The 14,450-nt window shown below is 41.0% G+C and overlaps 1 protein-coding gene across 1 annotated transcript in view; it reads right to left on the bottom strand.

Annotated features, from left to right (window-relative positions):
• HIPK1 (homeodomain interacting protein kinase 1) overlaps positions 1-14,450 on the bottom strand; it is a 90,461-nt gene that overhangs the window by 21,435 nt on the left and 54,576 nt on the right. Inside the window, exons 5-10 of the mRNA XM_056558349.1 lie at positions 11,764-11,883; positions 10,799-10,885; positions 9,707-9,891; positions 9,051-9,213; positions 8,536-8,758; positions 7,942-8,066 (exon numbers count right to left, since the gene is read on the bottom strand). Of these exons, the coding sequence (XP_056414324.1) occupies positions 7,942-8,066; positions 8,536-8,758; positions 9,051-9,213; positions 9,707-9,891; positions 10,799-10,885; positions 11,764-11,883 (903 nt within the window). The remainder of the gene's footprint in view (positions 1-7,941; positions 8,067-8,535; positions 8,759-9,050; positions 9,214-9,706; positions 9,892-10,798; positions 10,886-11,763; positions 11,884-14,450) is intronic.

The raw sequence follows: 14,450 nt of genomic DNA, 5'->3' as shown, positions 1-14,450 counted from the left end.
GTCCAGTGGACAATCTAAATCCGTGATTGACACCTATTGCTTCTCCTTAGGGAAAGATATCAATCACTGAGTGAGACTGCCCACTGGACCCTAAGTAGTGTGGATGTCAAATAAGATACAAGTTTTACTTTTTTTATTTACATAACATTATGTGGCCGTATAGGAGAAGCTAAGCAGGTAGATATCTAACAGTGGTAGATTAAACCACATTTTCACGGTGACAGGTTCCCTTTAAGAATACTGGGGTTTGTTCACAAAACTGTTTTAATAGGCCAAGCCAGTATTGTCCAAAGCCATCAAATACCGTGGTTTATCCCAAATAGCACTGTAAAATTTAAACTGGTGATCTGATTGGTTGCTATGGGCAAGGATAATGTTTAAACAAATTACATATATCCATAGTTTAACAGAGACTAAAATTATTCTTAATGTTCTGAAAATCCTTTGAATTCTTAAGGATCTTTTACATCTCTATGACCAGTACAGTTTTACATTATTTTAAGAATGCAACCGATTTCCAAATTTGCTCCAGAGCAAAAACTATGGATTGAGAACAGAATATTTGTTGTTTCTCTGATGCAACTTTCTCAGTCAGTAGTGATACATTCTGTACTTGTGTTTAGTTCTTTATAGTCTGAAAAAAACACTAAAAAGGCCAACAGGCAAGAGCGTTATTTGCCACAATATAAATCATATTGAGAAAAAAAACGTCCATTCTGATGTCACAACAAAAGGCCAAATAAAAATGATATTATGTTTGTTGGGTCAGAGTCACAAATGTACTATTCCAAATTGCTTTGGACAAATATGGCTGCCATAAATGGCTCTGACTAAAGTGTTATGTAATCAGTCCCCCAATACCTTCAGATTTTACCGAAATAAAGTGTATGTGGTTGATTTTTGGAATAAACTAAAGTACGGTAATATATATCTACTGGGGAAATACTATATGAAATATCGCACCTATAAATCTCAATGTCTATCAATAGTAATAAAGACTTGATAAAAGTCTTATTAAACCATCAAAGCTCAAGGTGTGAATGGGCCCAAATTGGCTGTAATGACCTGAAACCTGCTAGGCCTCATTTCCATACATTTGGCCTTCAGGCACCAACCAGATCACAATAAATGCTGCACGAATGGTTTTTAGAATCGGTGAATTCATACTAAATATGGCAGATGGTCCATAGGTCCAGCATCGTTTCCCATTTCAGCTTATGGGGCCACAGATGGGATCTCGGATACAAAAAGTTCTAGCATGTGGCAAATGCCATCACTTCCCATCAGGGACTGTGTTGGAATGTCAAGCAAATATGAATCCAGCCTTAGCTGTATGTTATTAATTGAATGGCTCTTTGTGAATAATTTTTTATGATTGTATGTTAGTGGCATGTCCAAGCATTTACTTACCATTGTAAAAGGTTAAGTTTAAAAAAGAAAAACACAAGAACATAAATGGTGCTACATTTCTGTTCTATATATGTGGTCCACCCTATCGAGCATTAATTCACCAAGGGAAATATTAATTGCATTTATCTATTGAAATTAATATGGGAATTTTGAATAATGTGCTGGAAAGACAGGGATTTAAAGGTTCTAACCAAGGACAGTCTCCAGTTGGTTAGTCCAACATACATTAAAGGGGGTGAAACTTTCCGGGCATTCCTGTGTTTGGAAACAAATATACATATATTTATATGCACAGAGTATGCCACTATAAACATATGTATAAAATAAAAGACAAACACAAATAGCCAGAACGTAATCTTTGCTGATGGCCTGTACACACAAAATCAAGATGTAAATCAATATAAATGCAGAGTACCGATAAAAAGCGGGAAAAATATAAAAGCTAGAGCCCCATTGAAAGACATTGGTCTGAGGGGGGGGGGGGGGGGGGGGGGGGGTTCGACCACTGGGACCCCCGTGATTTCCTGCACGGCATGCTCCACTCCTGGGGAGACTCGGGGTGTTGTGCAGAAGACCGCAAAGCCGGAAGCGGCCGCAAGCTGTAAGGAGTTTGACAGAGGGAGGGGGCTAGTTACCTGGGCAGCCGGGGGTCTTACAAGGACCCCGAGGTCTGCCCAAGTTATTGCCTGTCAGGACGGGCCAGAGGTAAAACTGTCAGGCAGGCAGCATATAACTGCAATGCTTTGGAATACTAAGTATTCCAAAGCGTTAAAAAAAAAAAAAAATGTGGAATATATAAAATAAATAAGTGTAAAAAAAAAAAATAAAGTGTAAACAAATTAAATAAAAATACAATAAATAAATGTAATGAAAAATAGTTCAAGTGATGGATATACTGGCCATGAGTGGGTGCTTATTCCCATAACATGACTGATAAATCCATTAGGGGTACTCCAGTGGAAAATTGTAATTTTTTTTTAAATCAACTGGTGCCAGAAAGTTAAAACAGATTTGTAAATTACGTCTATTAAAAAATCTTAATCCTTCCAGCACTTATTAGCTGCTGAATACTACAGAAGAAATTATCTTCGTTTTGGAACACAGAGCTCTCTGCTGACATCTCTGTCCATTTTAAGAACTGCAGGTGCTGCAGGGAGATCGCGGGAGGCCCCCCACGATCAGACTTTTAATTTTAATTTAATAAAAATTTTTTTTTTTATACTTTTAGTCCCCTTAGGGGACTTTTAGGAGGAATCATTAGATTCCTCATATAGATCAAAGTGGTTTCATAGAACCACATTGATCTGTGTGCTCTAAGCTCGATTGATAAAGCCTGGTCCTGCCAGACTATCATTCTCAGCGCAGGAGCCCACATGGAAGGAGAGGTAAGCACTCAGGCTACTTCAGCAGTGGATCACCCCCATGATCGCGCTGCGGGGGGGCCATCCACCCCACTAGCCAACCAGGGAGCAGTTAAAGGCATCTTTAGATGCCGCTGTCCGCTATGACAGTGGTGATCAAAAGGGTTAATAGCCGCTGGCGCCGCTCACCGCATGTCGGCTATTAACGCCAGCCTCCAGCAACAGGAATCAGCTGGGGGCCGGCCGGTATGACGTGGGCTCGAGTCGGGAGCCCGCGCCATACCCAGTTAATGGCACAAGGAAGTGTATACACGTCAGTGGTCGTTAAAGGACAACTGCAGCGCTAGCAAATATAACTTATATAAGTTTCTAAATGGGATCCATTACCTGGATGGTCCCGTTTCTCCGCTATGCCTCCACCGGAAGTCATCTCCTGGCCCCCTAACGCGCGTAGCGTCGACCTATTATTCTCTATGGAGCTGCCATCTTGGTCGACGTTACATCACAAATGCCCATAATGCGCCAGGGGATTGCTTCACTCCCCCTGCCGCTCGTCATGCCGGCCCCTCTCCTCCCATCTTATAAATATTCATAATTTTATTATGCGCTCAGCCCTGATTGGCTGAGCGCACAGTGGGGCCACTAGTGCTGGGCGGTATGGCCTAAAATGAATATCACTGTATTTTTTTTTATTATCGCGGTATCACAGTATTACCGCCTGTCCCCCCCCCCCCCCACCCGGCGAGCGGGGTCCCTGTGCCCACTAGCGGTGTCAAATGTGCCCCCCGCGAGGGCGATCGCTACCATCACCGCTAGCGGGGTCCCTGTGCCCACTAGCTGTGTCACAAGAATGCCGAGCGCGGCTCTGTTCCCCGTCCCAGTCAGCTCTCAGGGTACGGGAACAGATTTAAAAGCCTCGCGCGCAGCTAACGTAGTACTGCGCATGCGCAGTACTACGCAAATAGCGTAGGGCTAACGCTAGGTTCCTAGCGCTGCCTACGTTAGCCCTACGCTATTTGCGTAGTGCTGCGCCTGCGCAGTACTACGTTAGCCGCGCGCGAGGCTTTTAAATGTGATCCCGTACCCTGAGAGCTGACAGCGACGGGGAACAGAGCCGCACTCGGCATTCTTGTGACACCGCTAGTGGGCACATGGATCCCGCTAGCGGTGGGGATTGATCGTGCTCGCAGGGACACTGGCTGACAGGCGGAGCGGGGGGGGGGGGGGACACCGTAAATGGATTAGCTTATGTGGGACAAGTGAGGGCGCCGCGCTGGGCTCTACAATTCATCCGGAGGGTGGGGGAGGGGCCGACCAGTATAGCAGTATGGGCAAAAATCCATACCGTGGGAGGAAAAAAAAACGGTATCCGGTTCATACCGGTATACCACCCAGCACTAGGGGCCGCAGCCTAACAGTACATGTGGCGAGGGTGGAGAGGGCTGATGAGCTGGGAGGGGGAAGATGGGAGGAAATAACCACAAGGGAAGGAGCTGTGGGCGTCACTATTATAATTTATTATAATTTCCTCAGGGGGGAGGGGGGGAGAGAGCAGCAGCTAACAGGAAGCTGGCGCAGGGAGTCATGGGAAATGTAGTCTTTATGACATGGCTGCATACTGCTACAGGTGGCAATTACAAGAGAATGGCTGGGCCAAATTTGACAAATGAGGTATCGTTGGAAAGGTCTTTGAAAGAGCTATCAGATGAGGTAAACTTTTTTTTTTTTTTTTTTTTTATATGAGTGCTGCAGATGTCCTTTAAGGGTCGTACAGACCTAACTGTCTTGGTCCTTAAGGGGTCAAACAGTATATGCAATCAGAAGATTGCATCTAATAGTTCCCTATGGGGACTAAAAAAAAAAAAATGGTGGGAAAAAAAAACCTAGTTAAAGTTTGAATCACCCTTTTACCATAAAAAAAAAATATGTAAACAAAAAAAAATATATGTGGTATCTCCACGTGCATAAATATTCGAACTATAAAAATATAATGTTAATTAAGGCGCACGATCAATGGCGTAAGCGTAAAAAAAATATCAAAGTCTAAAATTGTGTAATTTTGGTCACTTTGTAAACCCTAAAGAAAACGTATAACAAGATTTCAAAAAGTCCCATCAAAACAGAAATGTAACAGATAAAAACTACAGATGACGGCGCAAAAAAATGGCCCTCACACATCCCCGTATACGGAAAAATAAAGTTATATTGGTCAGAAGAGGACAATTTTAAAAGCTTTAAAAAAATATTTTTTTGTATGAAAATTATTAAGAATTAAAACAAAATAAAATCTATAGGATTTGGGCATCATTGTAATTGTATGGACCGAAAGAATAAAGATAAGGTGCCAATTTTACCAAAAAGTGCACTGTGGTGGGTTTTCTTCAATTTTTTTCCCACCAAAACTTTTTTTTCGGAGTTTCACTGCAGATTTTGTAGGAAAATGATTCATGTCATTACAAAGTAAAATTGGTGGCGCAAAAAACAAGCCCCCATATAGGTCTGTAGGTGGAAAATTGAAAGCTTTATGATGAGAAGAAAAAAAAAACTAAAGTGCAAAAATGAAAAACCCTGTGGTCCTTAAGGGGTTAAATGACTAATGTTCACACAGCGTAAAAAAAGAAAGAAAAAAAAAAAGAGAGAAAAGAAAATTTTATATATATATATATATATAGAGATATATATATAGAGAGATATATATATATATACATATATATATATATACACACACACATATATATATACATACATATACATACACACTTACAAATGTGTGGGTATTTGTAGCTTTTTTTTTTTTTTATTTTTTTTTTTTTTTAACCAACAAGAAAATGGCCACAAAAACGTAAATAAGAAAGATTTTACACTTCCGTAGCCTAACACTTTAAAATAGTTACAGTTCTAGTTCCTTTTCCGTTTATTTTATTCCTAATGAGAAAGTTAAAAAGTGTTCTAATAAATGTTGTGTATTAATTTCACTCAGAATTCAAGATCTCTGCTTGCAGTCAATGAAAGTTCCTACCGATCGGTTTTCCAGTAGTTGGGACCAGAGTGCCTATTATCATCATCATCTACTGGAACTAAGAAGTAAATAGTTCTAATAAATGACCGCAAGCAGAGATCCTAAAAGCTGTAAGGAATTGACACACTAAAATATTTATTGACGAAACTGTAATAAAAAAATAAAATTAAAAAAAAAACTGAAAAACAACCCTGCACTTCTATGGACCTCATGTAAGTTTTGGGTGGGTTTAAGACCTGTAAAGATTTGCTATGACGTCTTAGAGATGACTCCGATGTTTATGGGACAAGTCCAATAACTGACATCTTTCCTAGCAACAATAAGCAACGCTAGCTCATCGGATTTAATAGATACTTCAGAGAAAATTATCATAGATGAAAAATTAAAGCCTAGAACCTGAGTCACAAGGCTGGAATGAAAGGAAACTATACAGAGAATGTAACAAATGTCCTCCACCTGCACCATTACTGTACTCCACTACTGGCATCCTGTGCGGCTGATTCATAAGTCTGTATTCCGTTTCCAGGAGTCTGTTTTCTGAGGTCATGTTTCCATTATAAACTCAATGAAACATGGCTTATTCCAGGCATTTTTTTTTTCCTTGCAACAAAAGCTGCCTGATGTATTTTTAGACAAATTACTTTGTGAGATCAATGGCTGTGCGTGAGCCATGATCAGTTTTCAGATGGGCACAATTAGCTTGAGGAGAGTGGAGGCTGAGACGTGAAATGGCTCATTTTAGGTCTGCTGTAAGGACATGGCTGGAAACAGAGCTTTAAAAGATAAATGGCTTTTCTAAAAATGCATGTCTTTATCTAGTAATGGAATTGTTTCCTGTGCACAATATACATCACTGTCATAGCGCTAATGAACGCTACCTCAAACAGTGATCAGAGCCTGGAGAGAATCAGAAGCTGCCCTACAATAGCGCCCTGGTGCACCCTCTTTTTCAAAGTATAGTTCCTCTAACCACCAAAAAATAATCAACAAAATAAAAAATGTGTGTATATTAGTTATAGAAGTGTATAGTGAGACACGCAGAACCTTCTGAATCGCTACAACACTGGGGTAGCTAACATTTATATAGAGAGAACATATGTTTGACGTCCTTTAGTGGAGGTCATGTTGGGCAATTCTGACATACTCCAATTACCTATCTGGACATTTTTACGGTGAGGTTTTATTGGCTGTACAGAATTATGTCAGCTTAAAAAGTAAAAAAATAAATAAAATAAAAAACTTTTAAAACTGAGCAATTGAGAAACCAGAACTTCTGCTTGGGATGACCTGATGCAATTCTGGCCAAATCCAGATTATATTTCTGAAATCACAGGCACGCCCTGGCTACTTTTCCAGTGAGGACATCAGAAAGAACAGGGTGCCAAAAATTCTGGAGTTGTGACTCACACCGACTGGCCGGAGAAATTTCTTGAAGATGAGACACTCAAGATTCAGGGATATAGGCCCAGATTTGTCAAACTCTGTGAGAGAAAAAGGGGAGAGATTATTCCACAGCAACCAATCACAGCTCAGCTTTCACTTTACCTCAGCTTGTCAGCTGAGCTGTGATTGGTAGCTGTGGGAAAATCACTCCACTTGAGTCATTTTCCCTCAGCAACCAATTACAGCTCAGCTAACAAGCTGAGGTAAAGTGAAAGTTGAGCTGTGATTGGTTGTTGAGGGAAAATCACTTTTTTTCTCTCACAGTTTGATAAATCTGGGCCATAATAACTAAACAATGAAAGCTATAACCGGAAGTCACTGAACTGTCCTTATCCCAATACATCAAGAATAAGAGAAGATTATTGTCTGGAATACTGGTAATGAGTGAGCAAGACCCCTCATCTAATGGCAAAGAGCTTTAGAATACCTTATATTATACAGTTACAATAAACCTGTATATGTCAAAATAACATGACATGGACAAATGGGAGGTGGATGTCAGCAGCATGGATCTAGGTAAACATGGAATATACATGCAAGCACTGGTATCGAGACTGCAAGAGGTGCACTGGCTGATGAGAAAATGTTATCCTAAATGGCTAAACCAAAACATCATGTTTAACCTCATTGTACACCCCTTTAAAAACAAGTCCACTTCACTTGGTCTTGCTACATACACCACAAAAGTTACTATTCTCATAGAATTACCTGTGTCAAGACTCCGGACTGAATCTGGAGGGGCTGGGCTGCAGGAGCTTGGGGCACAATGGGGACAGTACTGTCCATTCGAACAGGAAAACCGGAATGCTTGGCGGTTGCTTGAAGACCAGCAGCTTAAAAAATAAAGAGACAAATCCCCTCAAGTAAAATATATATTTTTAGAGAAATATTTAAAGTGTCCTGGCATTTAGAAAAACTTTAGACAGAGACAAGTCAAAAGTTTTGGTCAGTCTGGTCTCAGTGCCTAGACCCCCACGATCATTAGAACAAGCGGCCAGAAGGACTGGCAGTCTAGACAGCCCCTTTATAAGTTCTATGGGCTTTCCAGTGAAGCTAGACAGAGATCACTGCAAGCCGGGAAGTGAAGCGTGCTACTGAATACTTCTTCTTGCTTGTTCTAATGATTGTGGGGGTCTCAACAGGCAGCTGCTGCCGGGTTGGCTTGTCATTGGAAGAAAGAAGGAGCAAAGAGCACTGGGGACCCCTAGCTGTCAAAACTGCAGCAGCAGGGGATTTTAACCCCAAAATTAAACACTAAACCATAGGGAACCTCACCAATCACAAGAGCGGAGGTCAAGATACCTTGAAATGCTGGGGGGCAAACTATGAAGGTTTGCTGGAATGGATCTGTTTGGGTGCAGAGCTGAGTTGCTCCCGGTTGAAGTGAAACTCCTTGCTGAGCAACACCAGTCACTGGAGCAGCAGATGGTGGGTAAAGCGCTGACTGATAGTTCAACAATGACACATCGGAGTTTGCCAAAGAAAGGGTGGCTGTGGCAGATGAGCTTGAAGCCAGTACGCTAGCCTAGAAGAGAAAGATATGTAAAACTATTGCAAGTTTCCAGAATCAGTCACACTCATGTTACCATAACAGCTGTGTGAATTGAACAGCTGTAAAGTCTGCAGTTTACAGAGTAACCAAAGCAGATGATCCTGGGTACACACACAACTTCTGGACATTTCCCTATCAATTACGACACTAGACCGATCTGCAGTCCTTGCCCTCAACATTTCATACAACCTGTACATTCAAGCCCCAAGACATTACAGATTACAATTCGGTGACAGTCTAGAGCAGCCATGGCAGAGCTCCATACCTGATTGTGCATAGTGTTCAACTGGTTATTGAAGCTCATCGTCAGATTTGTGCTTGTGTTTGGGGCCACATGAGTGGTGAAGGGACTCTTAATCTGGTTCACTGTATCATACACATTGTTCCTCCTCTTACATATCTCCATGTTCTGAAAACAGGACTTTACACTGTGAAAAATAAACCAAAGTTAAATATATTTATTTAAAAAAAAAAAAAAAAGGAACTCTGATTAAGACTAAAATTTAGAGAACTATCCGAAAACTACCATCTCTCTTCTAGTGAAGAATGACTGTATGCTCGGGCACTTTACACCTAACATACAGTCCTTTTCTTCCTTTCTAAAAATTCTTTTAGCCTCCCAAGTCAGTCATCAAATGCCCCAACTCCCCCCACCCCCACAAAAAAGTCAAGTCAACTTTTGTATAACTATTAAACGCAGTAGTTTACTGAATACAGTAAAGTAAAAGATTCATCATTTAATTTCCCTTAAATATATTTTCATTTATGTGTCTGTCCTGGAATTGCTGCGGAAGTTCAACCAGGCATAAAAAAATATTATAAATAATTAAGTGTCATCTAGAGAAGAACAGAACTGGAATTTTCCTGGAAGTACCTTGACACAGGCTGTATCTGTGTGTGCTTGGTAATGCTCCTACTTACTGGTTACTGTGTGGAAAATCCAGCAGATGCGTCATGGTAACAAAGGGATGATTTAAGGTTTTCATTGGAGTTATCCTCTTATCTGCATCGATAGTCAACATTTTCTTCAGCAAGTCTATATATTCTCTTCTGTCTGCCTTCTCTGCCAACATGTCTGTTCCTTCTAGATCTGTCGACATATTCACCTATTAAAAGGAAGGAGAGAATAATGCCATGTACAAGAAGGGCATTTTGTCAGGGTATTTAATAGTTAAAAGGAATCTAACTTACTACACATAATACATGAACATAAATATAGATTAAGTGTCGAGCACTAAAACCTAAAACAATATGATGAACCAAATTTAAGAATAGGCAAACTGCAATAGGATCCACAGGCTATGTATAATAAAACAGGATAACCCATCTAAACAGGACCGGGGCTGTCATTTCACCTGTCAATAGGGGCTCTTATTTAGCTTATTTTGTCATTTCAGCTATATCGTGACTACTGACATCGAGGACCAGGTTGTCTATATAGAGACTTCAGTTACAAGCAGTTTAAAGAAGATGTCCAGTGGTAAGAAATGTATCCCCTATATGCAGGGGGTCAGACTGCTGGGACCCCCAGAGATCTCCTGTAAGGGGCCTCGGCTGAGCTGCTGTGTGTGTGATGTTTCGCACACAGCAGGTACAAACAAGCCTCCTCCATTCAGCTCTATGAGAGAACGCTGTGTCTCCACATCTACCATAGAGATGAACGGAGGGGGCATTTGTACCAGCTGACCAGCTGGGCATGAAATGCGTTCTAGCAGTGCTGAGCCATGGCCACATAAGGGACATCGTTGGTGGTCCCAGCAGTCGGCCCCCGTAATCAGACATTTATCCCCTTATGCGGATTTGTTACCACTGGACTACTTCTTTAATAGTTAATGGTTGGGCACCAAATTGCTGTTCTGCTGCAAAACCAGATGTCCAATTAAAATGCTTGCTAAAGCCAATCTGAAAAATGCCACCCGTTCGGCCACAGATGGCTGCATCTTGGCGGCCTTGTACCTGCTACGCAAGTTATCCAGCATGAGTGACATATCTCTGCACAGATTAACAACTCACCTGTGCCATGTCATCTAAACAGTTGAAGATGTACTTGCGAGCTTCTTTAGATTTTATTCCAGTTTCCATCTCATGCTCTTCTGGTGTCTACACAGGGAACAATAATAAAATCATTCAAACTATTTACTGTTAATATAATAGAAAACTGTAAGCGCACAAAAATGAATTCATGTGCCTATGGTAACATGGGGATAACCCTTAAGAATATTTAAAAGGCGTGGATGCCTATAAAATATGTGAATGGCATGGCACATGGCTGCGGTTTCTGAGTTTTCTAAGAACACATTCTCAGTTAGTACTATCTATCTAAGGAGGCTATAGTAGTCGCAATCCCTCTAAATAGCATCATTAGAGTTTACACTACAAGAGCGGGTGATCCTATAATAAAAATGAATGACTATTTAAAAGGGCAACTATTATTTTACCAAACATCCCACATGTGAGTGGGGGTCCAGGTGCAGAGACCACTATGATCACTAAAACAAATGGTAAAAGTGCTCATCTGAGCCTGGTCATTTCCACTCGGCATTGCACAGTTCTCCTTAGAGACTGTGTACGGATTTATAAAAAGTCTATAACTCTGTGCATCATTTTCTCATCTTTCCAAGCAGAAAAGAATAGGACCGGTCTTAAGCTGGACACTTCTGCCAGTTTCTGTCTGCAATAGTGGGGGTCGCAGCATTAAGGTTACCACCATTCAAAACTTGTCACTGTGACTTCTCATAAAACCAGTAAAATGATAGTTACCTTTTAAAAAAGTTGACAATATATTTAGACAAGTTCAGTATTTAAAAAAGAACCTGAATGTCACCCATGTCTCGATGAGAAATGTCATCCTACTATACAGCATGGAAGCAGCTAAAGTGAACCAAGCTGTATATTATAAGTTAGGCTAAGATTTCATTTGCTGACGTCCATGCCCATACCATGTGCGTATGACATGTAAGAACATCATTGAATTTTACCTTTAACCTCCATAATGGGTAGCCCAGATCTGGGTCTCGATTGAAAAATCTGGAAGTCTTTGTTCCAGCACTGAGAAGGTACTCTGCAGGAAGTCCTTGTGTCTGGGAGATGTACCTTATCTGAAAAACACAATAATGGCAGCAATTTACCATGCGGTGATGACAGCTTTTAGACGCGAGGGATGGTTTGATTATGAGAGCGAGTGACCTCGAAAAGCCTTTTATAAAGAAGAGAACAGCTGAAAATGAAAATGCCATTAAGGGTTCTGTACGTTTCAAGTTGATGGGAACGGATCTGTCACATTCAGATTATCTGTCAGGGAAATAGGACATGGAAAGCAAAAGTCTAAAAAACCCTCATTCACTGAGTGCCCCAAAACAAACACTTTTCTTATTGTCTGGAGAATTGCAACTGACGTTAAAGGGGTACTCCACTGGCAAGTGTTCAGAAGTAAATGTTCCCTTGTGACATCACAGCCACGCCCCCTAAAAAACAAGTCTATGGGAGGGGGTGTGACGCCGTCACGCCCCCATTCAATAGACTTGTTTTGAGGGTGCGTGGTGTCAAGAGGGGAGTGGCCGACCCCTGCAGCGCGAAAACAACGTTCAAAACATATCCTTCCGAACGCTGGCCATTGGAGTACCCCTTTAACCCCTTAAGGACGCAGGACGTAAATGTACGTCCTGGTGAGGTGGTACTTAACGCACCAGGACGTACATTTACGTCCTAAGCATAACCGCGGGCATCGGAGCGATGCCCGTGTCATGCGCGGCTGATCCCGGCTGCTGATCGCAGCCAGGGACCCGCCGGCAATGGCCGACGCCCGCGATCTCGCGGGCGTCCGCGATCTCGCGGGCGTCCGCCATTAACCCCTCAGGTGCCGGGATCAATACAGATCCCGGCATCTGCGGGAGTTCGCGATTAAAATGAACGATCGGATCGCCCGCAGCGCTGCTGCGGGGATCCGATCATTCATAACGCCGCACGGAGGTCCCCTCACCTTCCTCCGTGCGGCTCCCGGCGTCTCCTGCTCTGGTCTGTGATCGAGCAGACCAGAGCAGGAGATGACCGATAATACTGATCTGTTCTATGTCCTATACATAGAACAGATCAGTATTAGCAATCATGGTATTGCTATGAATAGTCCCCTATGGGGACTATTCAAGTGTAAAAAAAAATGTAAAAAAATGTAAAAGTAAAAGTAAAAAAAAAGTGAAAAATCCCTTCCCCCAATAAAAAAGTAAAACGTCCGTTTTTTCCTATTTTACCCCCAAAAAGCGTAAAAAACATTTTTTATAGACATATTTGGTATCGCCGCGTGCGTAAATGTCCGAACTATTAAAATAAAATGTTAATGATCCCGTACGGTGAACGGCGTGAACGAAAAAAAATTTTAAAAGTCCAAAATTCCTACTTTTTTAATACATTTTATTTAAAAAAAATTTATAAAAAATGTATTAAAAGTTTTTTATATGCAAATGTGGTATCAAAAAAAAGTACAGATCATGGCGCAAAAAATGAGCCCCCATACCGCCGCTTATACGGAAAAATAAAAAAGTTATAGGTCATCAAAATAAAGGGATTATAAACGTACTAATTTGGTTAAAAAGTTTGTGATTTTTTTTTAAGCGCAACAATAATATAAAAGTATGTAATAATGGGTATCATTTTAATCGTATTGACCCTCAGAATAAAGAACACACGTCATTTTTACCATAAATTGTACGGCGTGAAAACGAAACCTTCCAAAATTAGCAAAATTGCGTTTTTCGTTTTAATTTCCCCACAAAAATAGTGTTTTTTGGTTGCGCCATACATTTTATGATATAATGAGTGATGTCATTACAAAGGACAACTGGTCGCGCAAAAAACAAGCCCTCATACTAGTCTGTGGATGAAAATATAAAAGAGTTATGATTTTTAGAAGGCGAGGAGGAAAAAATGAAAACGTAAAAATTAAATTGTCTGAGTCCTTAAGGCCAAAATGGGCTGAGTCCTTAAGGGGTTAAAACCTTGACGTCCATTTCTTTTTACACACAACTGCTTCATATCTTCACTTTTTTAACTCTGATTTAGTGGAAAGTTGAAATTGGACACTACCAAAGAAATGCTTATTTGACAACTACCTAGGTAACAAGGTCATTGACGGAAACAGCTAGATAAAGAGAATGTTCCTACTGTTAAGGAAAGTGCATGTAGTCATGGAGGGAACTATCCGAGTGCTACAATTCTACAAAAAGTTTTTTATATATATTTTTTTTTGTCAGATTCACTGTATCCAGCTGGATATTCATTTTCAGCCGAGTCAAATATTAAAGGGGTATTCCGGCTTTATAAATCTTATTCTCCATCCAAAGGATTCCATGCCGGGCGCTGCCTTCAAGACGGGTACATGACATCACGGCCACGCCCCCCTAGTGACATCACGGTTACACCCCTCCATTCATGTACAACCATGGTACAGGTACAACCATGTGTGGTCAGGTCATGGCCAGATACAACCATGCGTGGTCCTCATGCTGTCATTTTACGATGATGTACAGGTAAACTTTTACAGCCATTAAGGATCACAAAGAAGTTTTCGAGGGGGAATATGATGAGATCAGAGCGGAATAACTTTACATGCCAATATTTAAGAAAAATGCCTTCATGTAAGTAACCAAACATAGAAAGACGGAAACAAGTC

This window comes from Hyla sarda, chromosome 2, assembly GCF_029499605.1.
Source record: "Hyla sarda isolate aHylSar1 chromosome 2, aHylSar1.hap1, whole genome shotgun sequence".
NCBI lineage: Eukaryota > Metazoa > Chordata > Amphibia > Anura > Hylidae > Hyla > Hyla sarda.
The sequence above is the reverse complement of the archived record's forward strand: the minus strand, read 5'-3'. Positions and strand labels throughout refer to the sequence as shown.